Here is a 23,144-nt window from a genome sequence, read left to right as displayed (position 1 = left end):
CTCTCTCTCTCTCTCTCTCTCTCTCTCTTCCTCGCCTACCCTTTCGTCCTTTCCTCGTCCCCAACCCCCACTTCGTTATCATTCACATCGCCCAGTCCTTTTATAACCCGTATTCAATCCTCACTATCCCTCTCCCCGCCGCACTATCACTATACCACCACCACCATCCCATCTTCACTTCCCTCTCAACTGTTCTTTTATAACCTCCCTTCTCCCGCTTCCACGTTCCCTTTTTTCCCTACCCATTTTTTAGGCTGTAATGGTCAAGTCATAAGTGGATTAGGAGGCAGGCAGGACTACAGACACAGGTAAAACAAAATATAGTGACGGGACCCAGTGGCAGCAGACAGTGGTATGGTCAAAGTCGGGTTGGCTGGTTTTTATGGACGTTCACCTCATAAACTCAGTGACAGACTCTGGGGCTCGAACCTAATCCTCAGTGTCTCTCAGAGCGTAAGGCCGACGTCAAACCGGCCGAACCCATGGAGTCGCCCCATCTCTTATATCCTCCACCCTTCCTCCCCTGCCCCTACCCCTTACAGGCTCACCTCAACTAATCCTTCTCCCTCACCTTCCTCTCCCTCCCCCTCCTCACGTTCCAAAGACGGCAATTAAAGCCTTATGTCGCTACCAGCCCACCTGTTCCCCTCCCCCTCCCTTTCTCCTTAACCTGGGGCTGGTTACTCCCTCCCTACACCTTAGCCCTTATTCTGTTCCTTCCTCCACTTCTTCTTCTTATTATTATTATTATTATCATTATTATCATTACTATTATTATTATTATTATTATTATTAATTATTTTTACAATATAATTATTACAATGTAACATTCTACAAATCATCCTCGACCTCCTCCTCTCCGCTATTTTTCTTCCTTTTCCTCCTCAACCTCGCCCCTTCCCCTCCACACACTTTCCTCCTCCTCCACACACTTTCTTCAGCACCCACCAGCACCTCCATCTTTTTCATATATAATGGGCTCTTCAGCTTTCACCCGCCTCCACCTGTTTTAACCCAACTTAACGAGGCAAATTATCACGTTAAAATTACTACTTTTCTTCTGTAACATTATTTCTTCACATCTGTTTACTCTTCCATCCCTTCACTCAACCATCCAACCATCCACTCGTTTGCTCGTCCAACCATCCTTCCTTCATTCATTTATTCATCGCTTCACCCACCTCTTCTACCTACTCAGCCACCTATTCATTCGCTTACTCATCCAATCCACCCATCCCTTCATTCATTTACTCATTCGTCTATCCATCAACATATTCATCCACATTTACGCATCAGCAACCATTAGGACAAACAAGAGTCAAAAAATGTAATATCTTGCTACTCAGTCCACTGCAGGACTAAATACAACTAAGCAACACCGTGGTTATACACGTCAAAAATTACCTTTCCCTTTAAGCTGCAAAGACGTTATGTTATTTTAATTCTGCTATCATCAAGGTTTTTTCTTTTTCTTTTTGATACCTCCTGTAGCAAAAGGATTTTAAATGTATTATTCTGTACTACTCCCTTCAACATCATGCCCCTTATATTCTGTTCCCGCTAATAACATGACTTTATTTGATTTGGGGGATCTCTTGTAGCAATAAAATACCAAGACGCCAACCTGTGTGTGTGTGTGTGTGTGTGTGTGTGTGTGTGTGTGTGACGGCTGGGGTTGTGTTTTAACTTTCACTACACCAGCTGGGGACACACACACACACACACACACACACACACACACACACACACACACACACACACACGTCCTCGAAATTACTGGACGCACTAATGAGTTTCCAGTAGCTGAAAAATACGCTGAAAAATTCTCTCTCTCTCTCTCTCTCTCTCTGCGTTTCACATCAACTAAATCAACAACTTACAGACCGAAATAATACAGTGAATCTGATTACGCAAGTGAGTCAACACTCCGAAAAAAGTAGTGTGAAAAAAATACAAGCAAATCACCAAAAAAAAGAGTAATGAAGAAAAAGAAAGAAAAATAAAGTGGAAGTATAGTAAGTAAACATAGAGCCTGGTGGAATGGTTATGGGAGTACGTGGGTAGAGTTGTACATAAGGCTGTTATATAGAAGGATAATAAGGTGGTTCTCACAAGTTACAGTACCAGTTCCACTTAGGGCAATGTGTGTGGATGGTGGTGTTCTAAGAGTCGAGTTAGGGTAAATGTGGACTAAGGAGGTACGCACGGGTCATTACACTGGCTTCACTATGGGTTTTGTGTGTACTAAAGGTGGAGTTAGTATGAAGGTGTACAAAGAAGGCATGGTACTCACAGGTCATAGTACTGGTTCCACTTAGGGTCGAGTGTGTTGCGGCAAGTGTCGGTGGAGTGGCACTGACCTGACCCTTCCACACAGATCTTGGCGAAGGGGTCCGGCAAACCTGCAAACACAATATTATTACCATCACCACACCAGCACTATATTAACCCAATCACCACTAACATAATGCTATTGACTCACACACCACCAACACATTATCTCACACAATCACACCAGCAACACATTATTATATCTAGTACAACAATATCAGTAACTTATTAGCGGTATCTCTAAAACAACCATACCAGCAACACAAGCATTATAACTCTTACACCACACAACTCTGCAACTCTGACATCACGATATATTATAGTGATTAAAACTAAAATATGATGACTAAATACACACACAAACACACACACGCACACACTGGCGTCTGACCTCTACCACTCTGTTCACCTTCATACTCCCTCCCACTTCCTCTGGTCCTCCTCCTCCCCTCTGCCTTCCACCCAGCACTCCCTGCCGTACCTCTCTTACCCCTCCTCACGCCACTTCCCCCTTATCTTCGCTATCCCTTACCCTTTGCACCACTTCGTCTCCATCCCTACTACAATACTTCCTCTCTACCCTCACTTTCCCTCTCCTCCCCCCACCACCTGCTCACTGGACCACTTTCCTCTACATTCACCCTCACCCCTTACTCCTTAGACCACTTTCCCCCCACATTCCCCTCACCCCCTACTCACTGGACCACTTTCCCCCCACATGCCCCCACCCCCAAATCACTGGACCACTTTCCCCCCACATGCCCCCACCCCCAAATCACTGGACCACTTCCCCCTCATCCTCTACTCACTGGACCACTTTCCCTCACATCCCCCTCACCTCTTGCTCCTTGGACCACTTTCCCCCCACCATTCCCCTCACCCTTCACTCACTGGACCACTTTCACCCCTCATTCCCCTCACCCCTTGTTCCTTGGACCCAGCCTCCATCCCACACTCCTTGAACCACATCTGCTCCACCACCACCCTCCCTCCTCCTATGCCTTGGATCTCCCCCTTATTTCTTGAACCACTTTCCCCCAACCTCTCCTCATCCCCTTGTGCTATTTACCCCTTCCTCTCCCCCTCCATCCGTCCACCCTGCCCCCCCCCCCAAAGCCTTCACACCACACTTCCTCTCCCACGCGGGTCGGCCTCACGTAACCCACTCTTATCCTCACCCCACATCTATTCCCCCCTCACCCCCACCCCCGATCCCTCTCTCTTCCTCTTGCCAAATCCCTCCATCACAACCACCACATTCACTGTACGCTGTATTCCGCTCCATCACCACCATCCTTGCATACCCCTCTGTCATCGTCATCAATATTACCACCATCACATTTCTACGATCCTTTCTCATCATCATCATCATGACATACAGTACCTGAACATCGTCTCGCCATCATCATCATCATCATCATCAGTTGTATCTTTCCACACATCATCACCAGACCATCACACTCTTCTCCAACACTTCCTCACCACCACCACATCCTATGTATATCCTCCGCCATCACGGTCACCACCATCAAACTAATTTTCTCCAACACTTCCTCACCGCATTCTATGCATGATCCTCGCCACCATCGTCCCCACCACCACCACCACCACCACCACCACACCCACTCAACAGTATTCCGGTCTCTCCACCACCATTACTATTAAAACCACCACATTCCTGCAAATCTTATCATCACCCTCAACTACCACACTTAACTCTTTCCATCACCACCACCCTCACAACGTTATATTCCTCTATCTCCAACAAACTTCCTCTAAACTCTTTTCTCCATTACTACCGTCATTACATTACCTCTCCTTTTCCATCATCATCATCATCATCATCATCATCATGGCACTCAGTGCAACCCAGTCCTATCTGCCATCTCCACCAGTATACGACAGTATCAGGTACGGTGCAGCCAGCTAACCATCTGTACCGCTATATACAATACCTCCAGCACAGCTCCCCCCCCCCTCTCTCTCTCAAGGATCTTCCTTCCTGTCAGTTTTAATAATAATAATAATATAATAATAATTTTTAATCATTATTATAAGTACGATGCAGTTTTATGACCTTAAACAGAGGGTTTTTGCTGGAGCGTGTGGGACTGCCACTAGATGTCCTTCCTCACGTCAACCAATGGCCCTTGGCTGGAAGGGAAAGTTTACTCCCTTTGGTCGACAGTGTGCGCTCTATTCCACTGAGCCGTGGCGGCTCCTGTCATTATGCAATATCATCAGCGTCACACCCCAAACTTAGCTATGTTTTCCACCCAATTCTTTCATCCCGTACTCATCATCGAAAAGAAAACAGCAAGTTTGTAAATATTTATGTACAGATATTACAGACTAAAAACTAATATACCGTTAAGCGAAAAAAAAAAAAAAATACCTGTAATGTTGGGACAGAAAGAGAGAATAAGAGAAAAGACGAGAACAGAGTACCAAGAATGTAGGCTACGGTATAGTAAATGATACAATGCCGTGCCGAGACTGGAGAGGGCAGGCAGTAAGTTATGGAAGAATGAATAAAAGAAACATAACAAACAATGGATACGACAGGGAGAGGAGCAGTGGCGTACCTGATGGGGGGCGGGGGGCTGTTTGAAACTGCCTCCCGGGCCCCCAATTGAGGGGGGTCCCCCAAAGCCTTAAAAATTTATAAGTTTGTTTATTAATATTTAAAAATATATATATTTATCATCCCGATAATCCCGGCTGAGATATTAGATAAGTTTTGAGAATGAGGGGGGGAGGGCTACGTTCTTTGCGGGGCCCCCCTCCAGGAGGGGGGCCCCGCAAAGAACCTAGCCCCCCGGGTCCCCAAATCTCTAGGTACGCCCCTGGAGAGGAGGGAAGAACGACGGTGAGAATTAGGAACAAAATGTACGAAAAAAAAAAAACAAGAATAAGAGATGCAGATGACTGAGGGCTGCAGCACGGGAAGAATAGAGCAGAATAGGAGACGGAACTACATGGCGAAAAGCCGGGAGGGAAAGAAGTAAAGGAAATGAAGGAGACGGAGGGAAATGGAAGAAGGGAGGAGAAGATGAGAAAGACGGAGTTATGAGGAAAAAGGGAAAGAAAAGATGAAAAAGAGGAAGTGGAGAGAATGGGGGAAGAACAGAAACATAAAGCCAGTAAAGGAAAGGTAAATGGGAAAAGGAAAGGAAAAAAAATGTGAGTAACAGAAGTGAAGTTGGTGTACAGGAGGGAAAAGGGAATAAGGGAGAAGGACAACAGGAAGAATGGGAGGGAAGGGTAGGAGGGAGGAAACATGAGAAGAGGGATGGAGGAAGGAGGGAAGGTGGGGAAAGAGAAGTAGAGAAAAGCGATGGAGGGAGAAAGAAAAGAGAGAGAGAAGAGACAAACGGAAAACGAAAGGAAGGAGAAATGATGGAGGGAGGCAGAGAGGAAACTGAGGACCCGGAGGAAAGGGAGGGGTGGGGCAAGGAAGAAAAGTGGAGTCAATTTCTTTTCCATATTTATATACAGATATTATATAGACATTACAGAGACTAACATCTAATATACCGTTAAGCGAAAAAAAAAATGACGTCGAGAGAGAAAAAAGAGAGAATAAGAGAAAAGACGAGAACAGCGTATTAAGAATGTAGGCTACGGTATAATAAATGATACGATACCGTGCCGTTACTGAGGAGACGAGGGAATATGGAAGAATGAATAAAAGGAACATAACAAACAATGGATACGAGAGGGAGAGGAGGGAAGAACGATGGAGAGAATTAGGTATAAAATGTACAAAAGAATTAAAAAAAGAGAGAGAGAGAGAGATGACTGAGGGATGCAAGCAAAAATAAAGCAGACTGGGAGATGGAACTACAAGGCGAAAAGCTGGGAGGGAAAGAAGTAAAGAAAATGAAGGTGATATAGGGAAAAGGAAGAAGGGAGGAAGAGAAAGACGGAGTTATGAGGAAAAAGTGAAAGAAAAGAGGAAAGAGAGGAAGAGAAGAGAAAGGGGGAAGAACAAAAACAAAGGAAGTAAAGGAAAAGAAAATGGGAAAATTTGAGGAAAAAAAGAAAGATGAGTAAATGAAGTGAAGGTGATGTAAAGAAGGGAAAAGAGAATGAGGAAGAAGGGAAATTGGAAGAATAGGAGGGATGGGAAGGAGAGAGGAAACATAAGAAGATGGATGGAGGGAGGAGGGAAGGAGGGGAAAAGATATGTAGTGAAATGCGATGGAGGAAGAAAGGATAAACCGAAAACGAGAGGAAATAGGAATGATGGAGAAAGGCAGAGAGGGAACTGCGGACAGGGAGGAAGGGGAGTGAGGCAAGGAAGAGAAATTGAGTCAATTTCTTTTCCAATTTGGGCGGCATCAACTCCTTGCCACCTCACCTACCAGGGTAATCTGACCAAAAGGCCCCCCAGGCCCCCCTGATGCACCCCACACACACTCTCCCTCCTTCTCACCCTCATTCCCTTCCCCTCTCCTCCATACCCACACTCTCCCACTCTGGGTAACTCCTTATAGCCCTCACTTCCATCCCCTCCCCCCAACCCTCCTTGTCCCTCTCCCTCACCCCCACTCACCCTAAACTTCACTTTCCTTGTCCCTCGCCCTCAACTTCCCCTTCCTCACCCTTACACTCCCTCCCATTGCACTTTGCACTTTTTTTTTTATTTTTTTTTTTATGAAGTGGCTGGTAGGAAGAGAAGAGGTTTGGTTAGGATGGTGCAGTCAACAAAGCAGAAAAAAAAAAAAAACAACAAGAAATAAGAGTATAGTTGGTGACCAGCCCAAACTGACTTTCCTTCCCCTCCACCCCGTTGCAGGTCTCATCATCATGCCTCTCCCTCCCTCCCTCACCCCCACTAACTTGGCTTCACTCTCCCTCGCCCTCGCCCTCACCCTAGCTGCCACCTCACCTACGCCAGCTTGGTAATCTGACTAAACTGGCTCCCACCTCCCCCACTGCAGCACCATCACATCCCTACCCTGATTCTCACTCACCATAGCACTCATTCTCCCCACGGTTCACCCTCACTAGCAATCACTCTCCCTAACCCCCACTCTCCTTATAGTTCACTCACTCAGCCTTCACGTTCACTCACTCTCCTAACACTCCCTACGCCTCCCTCTCATGCACTCACCCTGCCCATCACTCTCCCTACCTTTCACTCTCACTAACAAGCCTTCACTCTCCCTCAGGCTTCTTCAGTATCCCCTCAGTCACGGTTCCCAAATCCTCCTCTTCACACTCCCTGTCCGTCTACACCACTCGTCTCCCTCACCTGCACCTTTCCACCCTCCCTCACTCTCACTGTCACCTCTAAGGGAACTGGCACCCACCACCCCCGTGTATCCCTCTCGTCCCCTCCCTCTTCACTTTCTCTCTACCTAACCTTAACAGTGCCTCATTCCACTGTCACTTTCCCTCTCCGTCACAACTCTCACTCCTCACTCACTCACCCTAATCCTCACTACGCTACTCTTACTCGTCAACCTCACTCACTAAAGCGTAACCCTCACATTCTCTCTCTCTCTCTCTCTCTCTCACACTTCCTGCCCTCTCCCTCTTCTATTTTTGCCAGTTTCTACCCCACTCTATTTCCTTGTCCCATCCTCTCTCTCCCTCACCCTTCAATTTCTCCCTCCCCTCAATCTTTCCCCCCCTCTCCCCCCCCCTCACAACACCCATTATGTCACAGCACATTACCTCCCTTCCCAATCTCTCCTCCCCCGCCCTTCTCCCTTCCCCCCTTGTCTTTATATCCATCCCTCCATCCCCTTAATATCACTCTTCTCTTTTCTCTTTCTTATTGCTCCTTTCCTTCTTCTGATTTGTAGTCTCTCTCTCTCTCTCTCTCTGCACATGCGTTTTTCCCTCGTCCATCTTCCATGTCTTTCTTTCACCCTCAACATGTTCATCTTTTTTCTTTTCCTGTTCTTTCTTGCTCTTATCTCCCTCACAGCTGCAGTTTCTCTTTCCCACCACTCTTTCCCCTCCCTCTCTCACTCTTTTAGTCCCTTCTTCAGTCCCTCCACATTTTCGTCGCTGTTCTATTGATTTCCTTCTTTCTTCTCTTCTCGTTTTCAGTCGTCTACTTTTCTCTCTCCCTCATCTTTCCCTGTTTCTTTTACTTTCTCTCGTCACTCCTAAGCTGTACTTCTTTACCAGCTATTTTTAGTTCATCCTGCCTCTCTCTCTCTCTCTGCCATTTTTCCACTCCTTCTTTTCCTTTAATCTTTCCTTTATTCTAAACTCCTTTTCTCCTCTGCTTACTTGTTATCTTTGCTCCATCCCTCTTTCCACTCATCCTTCTTTGTTTCTTTATCCTTCCCCCTCTCCTCTCCACTGAATATTCCTTTCTTTATTTTTCCGTTTCTTTCTTCCTCTATCACTCTCATTCCTTCAACCTTTCTGTCCCCCCCATTTTTTTCCTTCCTCCATCTTTTTTTCTCCCACATGTCCTATCCCGGTGTTCATTAACTTTTCAATCCGATTACTTATTATTATTATTATTATTATCAATGTTGTTGTTACTATTATTATCATTATTATTTTGCTAACGTCAGACTGCGATACTATATTCAAAATGACACCCAAACGTAGTGAGGGGGTCAATGAAGACGATACCTGATCCCCCACCCCCCCAGTCCGGTACGTCTCCTAAACTGAACAAAATCGTCGGGTTAATGGCAAGAATAAAAAGAAAAAATAGATCCTCGTGTTGAAAGGATTTTGGATGGACTTTAGAAATACGCCTCCACCCTTCATGTTTTCGTTAGCTTCGGGAACTCACTAATAACTCTTCCTTACTATACCGTATATATAGGTTTTAATTTTTTACTTTAACTTGGCCTAAAACTGACATCTCATCATCCACAAAGCTCAGCTGTAACAGGATATTAATACAAGGACATTACGCTAGTCACGAAGAAGTTCTAAGGTACAGAAAGTTTGAGGGACCACCGCATCGTCGAGCTAAAGGGACGAAAATCTGTGCCAAGTTAAAGTGACAGATGTATAGATTACTTCGACATGTGAAGTTTTAATATTCCTCTTCGTTTTATTAATACACCTTGTCAACATTAACGATACGGGAGAAACAAGGAATTCTGAGGGGTAACATACAATATACATGTACACAAAAACGGAAAAGGTACTACAGCCTACTATCACTTATACTTGGTCAAAACTTGCCATCTCTCCACCTTGAATACTCAGCTGTCAGGAAAAAATACGATGCAAGCAGAAAAGTACTACTGACTTACTAAATAAATGGACAGCAAGCTGCAGAGACAAAAATCCACGCCACATAAAGATGACACACAATATTAAGCCTCCTAAGCCCATGAAAATACGACCCCATCACCTTCCTCTTTCGTCATGGCAAGTTTTTCTCCCATATAATTACTTCTGTGTTACCAGTCCACCTTGTATTTGGTCTACCACTCCCCTCCTCCCCTCTACATTATATTTCTACCTCGTTCTCAGTCTTCCTCTCCTCCTTCCATCCCTGCACTTAACACGTCCACATCATTTTCAGCCTTCCTCTCCTCCTCCTCCTCCTGACTTTTTTTTTTTTTTTTTTTTTTTTTTATTTGACCGACTCTGGGCATAGGCTTCACAGCCTGCTTTCAAGGCCCAGTAGTCCTCCCACGTACCGCACACCTCTACATGTCACCACTTCGGCGCTAACACCCACCGTCCATACTGAATACATGCAAGGGCTGTCTCATACAGGACTGGTGTATTGGTATTAGCGGGGGTATTTTTACGACATGTCGGCGGGCCTTCTGGTAGATCAGTAAAGTCTGATGCCTCCACTTACCCTTCGACTGCAACGGTCCTTTTGGAACAAATACAATGGCAGCTGTAATGGTCTTTCCAGAAGACTACGGGAAATTTCATATTTTGCACACCCGGTCATTCCCACCTAACGCTTGATTAGGCCTAAGCTTGATGAGTGGATCACATGGATCCCCCCGACCCTGCTTGAACATGTTACATCACTCTGTCACCCAGTGGCCACAATGGGGTCACAACATTGCCCTGTTTCTCCTAACTACCCCTCTCCCTTCCCCTCCCCCCTCAACTGGATTGGAGGCGTGCCTAACCACCTAAGCAGCATCACCTACTACCCAGTCACACCACTGACAGCTATTCCAAAGGACAGGAGATGTAAGTGATGGGGGTGAGGGGGGGGGAATCAAATTGGAGCACATGACTATGTGTGTCATGTGCAAGGCGGGTCTTTGCATGGGAGAGTGCTTCTGTGCAATGCACATCTATGAACACTTCTAAGGGTCAGAAAATATTGTTAATATGTAAACAGCCAAGTTTAGTATATAAGGAAATAGAACATAAATGTGATACTAAAAAGGGGACAAGGACAAGTGACAATGCAGTGCACTACACACAAGCACAGCTGAAAAAAACACTCTGAGAGTCCTTCTAACTGTACCACACCTCCAAACAAGTCAGGGAAATAATGTACAAATGTGTTAATACCATATTTTGGTACCTACGTAAGAAAATTAATTATTACTGTAATAGTGAGTATGCAGCAGTGTGCTACATACTAGCAAGGGTGAAAGCGACCCTCATTACGAAATCTTCCTGGACTGCTATCAGCGATGGCCCGAGGAGTATGTGACTGGGAGGGGAGGGGTAGGGACAATTTTGACCAACTTGATCCATTCGGCGTTACGGTTTGACCATCTAAATAGGCATCATAAACAAACCAAGTTTACGACTAAGTAATTTTCATTGTTACTTGTACCTGTACTTAAGGAAAGCCACCTGAACTTGGACCCAATCCTGAATTATTGTTGACAAGAAAATAGACACCATATGAATTACTTAGTAGTCTAATTAAAATAACTGACCCAGCCATGACATTAGGAGTTATTTATGACCCGACAAGTTGCAGGAGTGCCTACAAATTTGCCCCTCCCCCCTCGCCACCGTTCTATGGGTGAAGGGGGCCCAGGTCCAGGCACCTTGATTAATATGGTACTTGATTTAGGTTTAGACTATTCTCCTGACAAGAGGGAAACTGGGGCATTTTGTATTTTGTCCCCCAAATATATATCAGAGATGTGTGGTTTTGCTCACGCAGGTTATGTCTATAGCATATCATGGTGCAAAAAGTGTACTTTCAATAGAAAATTAGTTAATAATTTGTTGTGTTCTAAATAAAGGAAGTCGTCTCCCAGACATCCCTCACGTGATGTGGCGGCCACTGTAATAACTGCCTTGCGCCCGCCTGGATGACCGGCATCTCCGGCCGCACAAAACTACTCCTATTCAACTCACTCTCCCTCCAGCCCCAGACCACCTATGGACACTCAGTTTCTTTAACTGTTAGAGGAAAAACTGAAGCTTGTGTGACTAAAAATTTAAATGTTTGGTTAAGTAAAAGTGCGTCAAAAAAGCTCTTGAACGCACCTATTGTCCCCTTATCTGCCACACCAGCAACGTGTTAAAAAACACACCGTCACACCTGAAGGGTTAACCCTTCCACCTCGTTCTCGGTCTAGCGCTCCTCCTCCTCCTCTCCCCATCTACTTTACACTTCCATATCATTTTTGTTTTTTCTCCTCCGTTCTCCATCCTTCCACTTAACCCTTTCATCTTGTTCCCAGTCTTCCTCTTTCTATCCTTCCACTTCACCTTTCCGTCTCATTCCTGGTCTTCCTACTCCTTCCAATTCGTTCTCAGTCTTCATCTCCTCCTCCTTCCATCCTTCCATTTAACCATTCCACCTCATTCCCAGTCTTCCTCTCATCCTCCTTCCATCATTCCACTTAACCCTTCCATCTCATTCTCGGTCTTCTTCTTCTCCTTCCATCCTTCCATTTAACCCTTCCATCTCGTTCTTCGGTCTTCCTCTCCCCCTCCGTCCGTCCTTCCACTTAACCCTTCCATCTTGTTCTCGGTCTTCCTCTCCTCCTCCTTCCATTGAACCCTTCCATCTAGTTCCTGGTCTTCTCCTCCTCCTTCCATCCTTCCACTTAACCCATCCACCTCGTTCCTGGTCTTCCTCTCCTCTTCCTCCCATCCTTCCACTTAACCCTTCCATCTCGTTCTCAGTCTTCCTCTCCTTCCATCCTTCCACTGAACTCCTCCATCTCGTTCCGTCTTCCTCGCCTCCTCCTCCATCCCTTACACCTAATCCCTCCACGTCGTTCCGGGTCTTCCTCTCCTAGTTCCCCCACAACTCTGCCTCTCCCCAGCCATTAACGTTGAGAAAACTGCACAATCTTTCCAATTTAACCCCCCCCCCACCTTTCTCTCAGCAGTATCATTCTCGGTCGCCCTCCTCCACTGCTTCCGCTTTACTCTGTCTTACTGACCTATCGACCCACGTACAATCTCCCCATCCCCTCTCTCCCCCTACTTCTCTCTCTCAGCCATATCAATCTTGGTCAACCTCTTCCACTCCTTCGGCTTTATTTTCCCTCTGCCTTACTGACATATCGACCCACGCACAATCTCCCCCCTCCCCCCTCCTCTCTCTCTTTCTCTCTCTCTCTAAGCTCCCCAGTGAGTTGTCAGCGCCGGAAGATAAAGGTGAAAGGGACGGCAGGGGGACGGATAAGGTAGGTCGGTAGGTTGAATACAGGTAGGTAGGCAGGTAGGTAGGTGAGACAAACATTGAAAAGCTATGGGTTGGCAGGTAATGTAGCAGGCTGGAAGGTGCGGAGGTATGTATGTACTGTGTGTGTGTGTGTGTGTGTGTGTGTGTGTGTGTGTGTGTGTGTGTGTGTGTAGGAAGGTGGGTACGAAACAAAAGGAAGGAATTAAAGTACAGTAGGCAGGCAAGACCAATTAGGATACATGGTACGGTAGGTATGCAGGTAACTAGGCTAAAAAGTAGACAGGGTAACAGTCTAACAGAAGCTGGTGGGTAGGAAAGATACGAATAAGTGGTGGGTGTGTAGGCAGGCAAGAAGGTAGGTAGGTAGGCAGGTGAAACGTTACAGGCAGATAAGGAAAGGAGAAAGGTCGGATAGGTAGGCGAGAAGGATAAAAATGAATGGTGGGTACGTACGCAAGTAAGGCACACAGTTAAGTTGGATACGGGACGCACATGGTGAGACAGCAATGTGGTAGAAATGTTGATAAACTGGGAGGAAAAAGAAGAGAGCGAGGAAAGCAGGCAGGTAGGTTGGTTATGGAACAAAAAGCCAGGCAGGGGAACCGTAACGTGGGTACAGTTGTTAAGTAGGTGGGTGAGTAGGTCAGACACGGAAAGCTGCCTGCTGTTTGTAAGATACGCGTATGCATGCAAGCAATCCGATAGGTAGGCATGCATCTAGAGTACGGAGAGGGTAGGCGAGGCGAGAGGAGGGAGGGTGGAGGGAGAGACGGGAATATATGGATGGGGGAAGGAAGAGAGGGGGATATATGGATGGGGAAGGGGAAGAAGGAAGAGGATGGGGGTCAAGAGAACTGCCTGAAGCGGGGGGATAGACGGGGACAGGAGAAGGAAGGGGAGACACAGGGATAAGGGGAAGAGGGGAATATGGGAGGGGGATATAGGAGGGGGAGATGAAGACAGGGAATCGGGGAGGAGATAAAGACAGCAGATGGGGGGGGGGGGATGGAAGGTACGCATACTGGAGAAGGAACAGTTGGGGGAAGCACGAAGGCAGCCAGGAGAAGGGAGAGGGAGGAAATGAATGGGGGAGGAGGGGGAGAGAGGAAGGGCAGGCAGTTGTTCTTTAATTACAGTGGCTTTAAAGGATATACACATATGTCCGCGGTAAGAAGGGGAGGGGAGGGGATGTGAGACGGGAAGGAAAGTTGAGAAACAGGATACGGGAGCGAAGAGTGGGTGAGGAGCGGGAGAGGGAAGAGAAATGGTGAAGAGGGGCAGAGTGGGATAAAAGAGAAATTATGTGTGTCAGAAAAAGATGGAAAGGAGAAGGCATATGAAAAAATGTGAGAGAAAAGGAAACGGGGGTAGGGGAAGAAAAAGAATGCTGTAGTCACAATGGGATAAGGAAGGAGGGGGAGAAGAAGGGAAGAGGTACAAGAGGCTAAAGAAAGGAGAGAAGAGGTACCGTTATGTAACAGATAAGAATGAGAATAATGGACGAGAGAATAAAAATGAGATGGTGGTGGTGGGGGAAGGGGAGGGGGGGACTAGGAGAGTGAAGGGAAGAGGAAGAGAGACCCAGGCCAAGGAGAGAACAGTGAGGTGGTCCCCGAGCACTATTTACAACACACCTCCACTCCATTCTCCTACACTCCATACATACTAACGCAACACGGTAAACCCACACTCATATAACGCCCTCAAACACATACACACACACACACACACACACACACACACACACACACACACACACACACACACACACAAAATACCTAGTACAATGACAATCACACTCAAAACCCCTTCTCTTCACACACAGCTCTTGACAGATTTAATGGCCAAGCAAATCAGTACCGACGTCTGATAATACGATCCGGCACACTGCCTATTATCAAACAAATCAAAACAGTAACAAATACCAGTAGAGGCAACATCTGCGAGAAAATGCATGAACGTTTCCCGAGTTTGCTCTGTGTATTTAAATGACTGACTGTATCTATAGTTTACGGGTAAAGAAACACACAAATGAACAGGCAACACGGCAAGTTCTAATCAGACGTGCTCCGTACCGTTCCCCTGTTCCAAGTCGACTACATTTGCCTTTATCGTTAGTGTTTTGAAATCTAGTGGTTCCAGACCAGTATTTTGGTGGTTCCGCTCTCACCTTCTTACACTATCGTGTGTTAAAATCGAAATAATGGCCTAAATCGAAAACCTGAGAAAGCCGTCTCCATATACAGCTTAGGCAGGAGTAACTTTTATACTGGAGGAACAGGATACGGAATTCGTTAATCCCTTCAATGTGAGAAATCTTTTAGTCAATCCCTTCAATGTGGGAAATCTTTCCAGTTAATAAAAGCGTTCGAAGGCGGTAAGGCATATTACGTCATAGGAGCAAAATCGTTAAACACACATCCCCAATCCACGCTTAAGATCTACGGCTTATCACAAAGCGCCCACGTGCCAGCTAAACACTAACCACAGCACACGCCACCCACACAAGCCAATAATCTCCACACACACACGTGATCACCCACACCACTTTTACCGTAACATCTAAACTCCAAACCCAACCCCTCTATTAACTATGCCTGTCGCCATGTCTTGGCTGCAGGAGACTGACACGTATTAGTCTGAATCAAGTACCCACGACTGTCCACAGCAAAGTGAAATTAACCGCTTCACTACGATGGTGTAATTTATATTCTACCGCTGTAATCTGCACAGTTTCATTTAGAGTAAGGGCGACTTTTAGAATGGCAGAGGTTATATACAGCCTTAATTATCGCCTTCAGTACTCGAGGTCCGTCCCACCCAATCAAATCGTCTGCTGGCAGCTTGAACACAATAAAAAATACGCCATCGTTGTGCGTGACTCAATCGCTGACGGCGAGCAGTTCCATCAGCTGAATTAAACACCATGGTTTGGTTTTGGTATGAATAAATTATATCAGCCCAAGTGAGTCCACAAAGCATAATGATGACAAATAAATAATCCCTTGACATTTAGGGGTCCTCAAACCTGCACTGTCACTAGTGTTGGTCTGAATGAAATACTCTTATTGTGTTTCCACAGCAGCCAAATGCCACACATGCTGGAGCACACCCACTCCCCCATCCCCATCCACCCTCCCCACCACCACCCCTCGCACACTCACGTTAAATATTCCTAGAGCATTTTCAAAATTAAAATGTACACCAGTAAGTATGGTGAGCAGACATATTAAATTTAACGGAAACAAGTGTTGCAGGTAGTTATCATTTTTCCTTCCTCTTCACTGGCCCTTCCTTTACCTCCTCTCTCCGAAATTTTATGTAGTCATTTTTTACGTTCATAATCTCTCAATTCCTCCACCCTCCCCTCGTCTCATCACTTTTTTCCTTTCCTTTATTTTTACCTCCTTCGTAATTTCGTCTTCCTCACCTCACCTTCCAATCGTCCTCTCTCTCTCTCTCTCTCTCTCCCTCATCAGCATCAGCAGCTTTCTTGCATGTTTACTTCTGTTTTCCCGCCATTTCCTCCTTCCTCCATTCTCGCCGTCTTTTACTCTCACCCCTACTTTCCCTCCACCCTGCCTTCAAAAAAATCATCTCCCTCATCCCACACTCCATTCATTTCCCTACTTCCCGTTTTTGCGCTCCCTGTATCTCTTCTCTCCCTCTCTCTTCACTCTTATCCCTGTTTTCCGTTCAATATTTCCTCCATCCGTACCATTATCTCTCTCTCTCTCTCTCTTCGCCTTCCAGTCTTCCCCTTGGCCTTCCCTCCCTTCCCTTCCCTCACCCCCCAGTCTTATTCACTTCCCTTCTCTCTTACCTCCTCGAACTTATGTCACACCACATGCACCATGCGTCTCTCTACTTTCCCTTCCTTTCCTCTCTTATTTCTGCCTTCCCACTCTCTCCACCCTTACCCTTACATTATCTCCTGCATTTGCAACGTCATGTATCTCTCTTCACTCTCCAGTTTCTCTTTCGCTTTACCCATTTCCTTTCCCCCTCCCCAGTCTACCCTTATACCTGTTTCCCATCCCTTCTCCACAGCATAACTCCCTATACTCTTCTGTAGTTTTGCTTTTCTGTTCCTCTTTCTACGAACACTCTCTCCTCTCCTCTCTTCTTCCTCCTTTAGCACTCAAGCTCTCCTCCCTCCCTCCACATTCTCTCCCTCCCTTCCTCCCATCCTCCTCCAACTTACTGACATGGTAGAAGGGGGGAAGGGGGTGTCACACGAGGTGGCAGCAGTGTCATTTACTACATGGTTGACACTGAAACGCCAGCCACCTCTCTCTCTCTCTCTCTCTCTCTCTCTCTCTCTCTCTCAACGCAACCACTAATAACTTACTGGAAAAATTGGTACTTACTGAAAAAATCCTTCTTGGAGAGGTTCTTCGCGCACAGGACTGCAAAGAAAAGAGATGCTGGTATTAGTGAAGGGGTGTGAATGTGGAGGAGGGAGCTGGGGAAGAAGACGGGGGAAGAAGAGGAAGGACGGAGGGGATAAAGATGGGAAAGTAGATGGAAAGAGGATACAGACTAATATATGGACATAACTACATACATATATACATACAGACCGACAGACAGAAACGAGAGAGAGAGAGAGAGAGAGAGAGAGAGAGAGAGAGAGAGACGGGGGCGAAAAAGGGAAAACTGAGAAGGCATGAGATGAAAATAAGGACCTGCAGAGACAGAAATGGAAAGTGGAGTAAAGGAAATGAGATAAAGAAGAGTCAAGGAACAGGGAAATGAGAGGGGGAAGGAGACGATGGGGAGGGGGAGGGAAAGGAAGGGGAAGTTGGAGGAAGAATCAGACTAGACGAAAACAGGGAAAGGAAAAAAAAAAAAAAAAGAAAGAAAGACGAGGCTGGAAAGGAAGATGAGATAGGTTATGGTAGAGAGGCAGGAGTGTGGCAAAAGGTAGAGTACTGGCAGCGAGGGGAGGATAAGTAAAAAAAAAAAAAAAAAAATGAGATATCCAATTAGGACGAAAAGGTAATGAGGAAAATAAGAAAACATGACGGGAAGAAGGAAAACATGATGAAGGCAATAAGGAGTGGAGGAGTAAAGGTATAACGAAAATATTCCATAAAGTACATATTAAAAATGGTAAACGAAAATTACATTAAGCATGTTAGTCTCGTTTACAAAAAATGGATATAGAACAAAGGAAAAAAAAATCAGGGAATAGAAAAAAAGGTGAGAAGGAGATAGAGAAGACCCAGGAAAGTAAAAGGGTGAGAAGGAGATAGAGAAGACCCAGGAAAGTAAAAGGGTGAGAAGGAGATAGAGAAGACCCAGGAAAGAGAAGAAAGAGTAAGAGGAGAAGGCACATATATCACTGAAAAAGAAGAACTTGAACCGACACATGATAAACAAAAAAGGAGAAAGATAATGATTCAAAACAAAAGGAAAGCGTTTTTTTTTCTTTTTCCTCGAAGTATGGTATAAAATAAATGCAGACAGAAATAAAAATTGCGGCTATCAGCAAAATAACACAACACTTTTGATCTATTTTTACGAACCATTTCCCCCCATATTTAGTTAAAAATATGTAAAACAATAAGACAGCAGCTCCGAGCTACAATTTTAATTTCCGCAGACAGCTGCCGGTATAGCTTTTCACAACTACAGACCTATGTTACACGTGCAGCACTGGGGGGGTAAAGGATCACTTTCTTAGTGACAGCAGTGTCCCTTGACCCTAAGGGTCAGCTGCCGACTTAAGAACTGTATAGCACACCCTGAATGTAAACAGACCAGCAGAGTTGTCCACCCACTACAGGCGTGAGCAAGCTGGACAATTTAACGAATACAAACACACAATTCCACCTGGTAGACACAAATGCCATTCCTCCACACGGACCAAGCTAAAGCTTTTGTGCCATTACAGCACAATAACAAGTACTGCTGCTACCCATCCTAGGCCTTTTTCGTTTTCAATAATTTTCCAAAGGTACACAAACTTATAAATGACAGACAGATACAATGACCTAAACACACATCGACCCAACAATATATATATATATATATATATATATATATATATATATATATATATATATATATATATATATATATATATATACACAGTATGCCAACACGAGTGAACTGGGATGACAGGATGTGGGGTACGCTGCAGCATTCGTGTCAATACCGCCAGTGACACGCGGCAACTGAGCAGGTTCTGGTGGCTCGTCATGTAGGCCTTTTCAGCAAGAGTAAAAATGGAGGTAAAAATGGTGGGATGAAGATGATGTTTGTAAGGAGGGACTGAAGACATGGTCGAGGGAATGACAAAATTATGAAAAAGGTGTGTGTGTGTGTGTGTGTGTGTGTGTGTGTGTGTGTGTGTGTGTGTGTGTGTGTGTGTGTGTGTGTGTGTGTGAGAGAGAGAGAGAGAGAGAGAGAGAGAGAGAGACAGAGAGAGAGAGAGAGAGACAGAGAGAGAGAGAGAGACAGAGAGAGAGAGAGAGAGACAGAGAGAGACAGAGAATGTGGGAGAGAAAGAGAATGTGGGAAAGGGGAGGTGGAGAGTTTTGTGGGAGGGGTAAGAAAGGGAAGGAAGGGAGGGCATGAGGAGGGAGGAGGGCATGGGGAGGAAGAGAGTGGTAGGAAGGGAGGAGTAAGCCTATCAGAGAGCTGGGAAGAGAGGGGAAGAAGGGGGAGGGGGGAAAGGATGGAGGAGGAGGAGATAATGAAAGGGTCAGTAATGAGGGGAGGGAAGATTGTAATGAGGAAAGACGCATGTACAGAGGGGAGGGGAGGGGAGTAGAGGGAGGGAGGGAGGGGAGGGAGGGGAGGGAGGGGAGGGAGGGGAGGGAGGGAGGGAGGGGAGGGAGGGGAGGGGAGGGGAGGGGAGGGAGGGGAGGGGAGGGGAGGGGAGGGGAGGGGAGGGGAGGGGAGTAGAGGGGAGTAGAGGAGAGCAGAGTGGAGTGGAGTGGAATGGAGGGAAGGGAAAGAAACGAGTCTTAGGAGGGGAGACTAATAAGAGTGAATATAAATTCAGTGAGGGAAAAGAATGAGAGAGAGAGAGAGAGAGAGAGAGGGGGGGGGGAGGCATAACAAGGATTTTCAAGCCGGGTCAGAGTTAGGCCTAGACTGTGGCTTGGGAGGCAGGGCAAGGACGGGGAGAAAGGCAGAGAGATGGGGAAGAAAGAGGAGAGAAGAGGAGGAGAGAAGAGGAAGAGAGAGGAGGAGAGAAGAGGAAGAGACGAGGAGGAGAGAAGAGGAAGAGACGAGGAAGAGAGAAGAAAAGCGGAGGGAGTGAAGCAAGTGACGGAGGAAAGGTGGGGAACTAAGGAAAGGAGAAGACAGGAAGAAATGAGTAAGAGAAAAAGGGGAGAGGAGGGAGGAAGAAACGGGAGAGAAAAGAAACCTAAGGGAAGAAGGGGAGCGAGGGGAATGGAAAGAAAGAAGAGATGGAAATGAAGGGATTTTAAAAGGAAAAGGAAAGCAATATTATAAGCCAAGGAGGCGAGATAGGCAGAGGGAAGGGAAGTGAAAAGAGACAAAGTATATGAGAGAGAAAATGATGGAAGCCAAGAAGGGAGAGGTGATAAACCACAAGCGACGCTAGAAACACACACACACACACACACACACACACACACACACACACACACACACACACACAATAAAAAAAATATAAAAATTAAAACTGACCGACCTACAAATTGGAACAGAACATTATCGAATTCCACAGCAAAAATCTAATCCACCAAGCAAAGAACCTAGAGCAAGTGATAGGGACCACAGTTTGTACACGGATAAGAGTGATAACACTGCCGGTACTTGACTAACGAAAACGGCAAGGAAAAAAAAAAAAACAACGGTTGAGTGCATGTAAACTGTTGATTGCCAGGTGTGAACCGTAGAGAATCATATATACACCCGCATATATACTGTATATTATATACTGTATATAATATATATATATATATATATATATATATATATATATATATATATTATGTACATGAAACTAACTCCGTTTTTGGAAATAATAATAATAATAATAATAATAATAATAACTAGAACACAGAAATTGCCATTAGCAATTTCAATACCTCACCACATGACAAGCTATCCCTGGATCTGATGATTTCAACGCCCTTCATAATAGTGAGCACTTCGAAGTGAAGAGCTGGTGTAGTAAGGGCCCCCTAGAAGAGTGCCAAACAATTTAAGCGAAGGTATAGCACCAAAATCCTTGCAGAGCAAAAATGGCGGAACCCAAACTACCTCCCAGTGACCCTTGGATGATCTCAGAAACCACTGGCCTAAACAGTACACAGTCATTTCAGAGCTGTTCCCCGACCTTGGTTATACCCCACAAAAATTTCAAGTCTGTACCTGTAGCGGTTTCTGAGAATCCGCGAACAGACTATTTTTATAGGTTTTTGGATGTAACTGGAAAACCAGTCCTGGGAACTGGATGATACTGTGTCGTAAGAAGCCGCCAGCTGGGGCACCCAGATGGTCAAGTATGATGGCCATAGCTTTGAAACTGAGCGAATACGAGCAATGTACTTCTTCGTAAATAATAATAATAATAATGATAATAATAATAATAATCACACCACCATCACTACCACCAACAAAACAACAACAATAATAAAAATCATCATCATCATCATCCGGACCTCCTTTCCCACCCTAGGGCAGGGTGAGGATAATAATAATAATATTGACAAGAACAACATAACTCACCACTAATGCGATAGTTATAATGATAATGTTGAGTTGAAGTGTGTGTGTGTGTGTGTGTGTGTGTGTGTGTGTGTGTGTGTGTGTGTGTGTGTGTGTGTGTGTGTGTGTGTGTGTGTGTGTGTGTGTGTGTGTGTGTGTGTGTGTGTGTGTGTGTGTGTGTGTGTGTGTGTGTGTGTGTGTGTGACCCTGGAGGCTGTCTGAAGTGGTGCCATGGCGGTGTCAGGTGCCAGTATCCAGTGTCATGGGGAGGGTGGCAGGGGGATGGGGTGAGGGAGGTATTGGGTCTAACCTCCCTCTCTCTCTCTCTCTCTCTCTCTCTCTCTCTCTCTCTCTCTCTCGCACAATATTCACTTTACATACTCGAACTAGGAATATATTTACGTCTGTTCTGCCAAGCCCTTATCGAACGCTAGTCTTCATACCATACATTATTACTTGCGCCAAACAATTTTAAGTATTCAGCTTCGGGGGGACCTCTCTGAATGATAGGGATAATAATACTGATTCACGTGTGCACCTCTTACCCTGTTAACCTGTTTCCAAAGGTGCCTAACAAACCCAGTCAGTGGATCGCATTGTGTAGTGACCAGCAAGTTGCAATATTTACGAGCAAGTAACAATATTTACAAGCAACATGTTACTTGTGCAGCCAGGTATAACTTAGGTGAACTGACCGTGCTTTCTTGTTTACACACAAAACAGTTAAGTGGCTGGCAGCACTGGGACTACAGTAAAGGGATGAGGGGGACCTATGCTACTTGTGTTCCTAAGTACCGTGGTAGGTGTGGTGGATTGTGGGGCGTGTTGTGGTGTAGCGAGATGTTGTGAGGAGTTGTGTGGTGTTCTCTGAGTGTGTGGTGCGCTGTGGCATGGAGTGTGGTGCTTTGAGTAGAGTGAGATGTGATGTAGTGTGGCGTGTGATGCTTTGTGAAGTGCGCGGTGTGCAGTGTGGTGTGGCGTGTGGTGTTCTGTGGAATGTGCGGTGTGGTGTGGTGTAAAGGAGTGATGTGAGGCTGGTTCAGCTGTCATGTGCCGTGATGACAAAGTATGGTGTGGTATTTTGTGAAATGTGCAGTACTGTGAGTTGTAGCGCAGTGAAGTGTGTGATATAATGTAGTGTTATTTACTGATAAATTAGCGTAGTGTAGTGTAGTGTAGTATGTACAGTGGTGTGGTGTGGTATGCTGTACGATGTGATGTAACGTGGTTTAATTCGCTGTTAAAGTAATGTAGTGTTGTGAAGTATCGTGTGACTTGATACGACATAGTACGTGTATAAACTACGGGTAAACTAATGTAATGCTACAGTGAAGTGTGGAGGTGTGGTAGGAGACACAGGCGCAAACGGGATGCTGGGTTAGATGAAAGGCAGGGTATGATGCAACAAGACTGAAGGCGAGGGTGACAACTGGAAAGAAAGTGGGAGAGAAGCAAAAGGCAGGGGAAGAATGAAGGTATGAGAAGTGAGCGAGTGAGAGTGAGACTTATTACGAGAGAAAAAACATTAGGGAAGGAACGC

General features: G+C 45.6%; 1 protein-coding gene across 2 annotated transcripts in view; it reads right to left on the bottom strand.

Annotated features, from left to right (window-relative positions):
• Smurf (SMAD specific E3 ubiquitin protein ligase) overlaps positions 1-23,144 on the bottom strand; it is a 416,911-nt gene that overhangs the window by 286,872 nt on the left and 106,895 nt on the right. For both annotated transcript variants that reach the window (XM_080267279.1, XM_080267280.1), the window contains exons 2-3: positions 17,278-17,316; positions 2,294-2,402 (exon numbers count right to left, since the gene is read on the bottom strand). In XM_080267279.1, the coding sequence (XP_080123405.1) occupies positions 2,294-2,402; positions 17,278-17,316 (148 nt within the window). The remainder of the gene's footprint in view (positions 1-2,293; positions 2,403-17,277; positions 17,317-23,144) is intronic.

This window comes from Coenobita brevimanus, chromosome 23, assembly GCF_032717465.1.
Source record: "Coenobita brevimanus isolate Jiangsu-jjx chromosome 23, ASM3271746v2, whole genome shotgun sequence".
Taxonomy (NCBI): Eukaryota; Metazoa; Arthropoda; class Malacostraca; order Decapoda; family Coenobitidae; genus Coenobita; species Coenobita brevimanus.
Note: the sequence above shows the minus strand (reverse complement) of the source record. Positions and strands in the feature narration are given on the sequence as shown.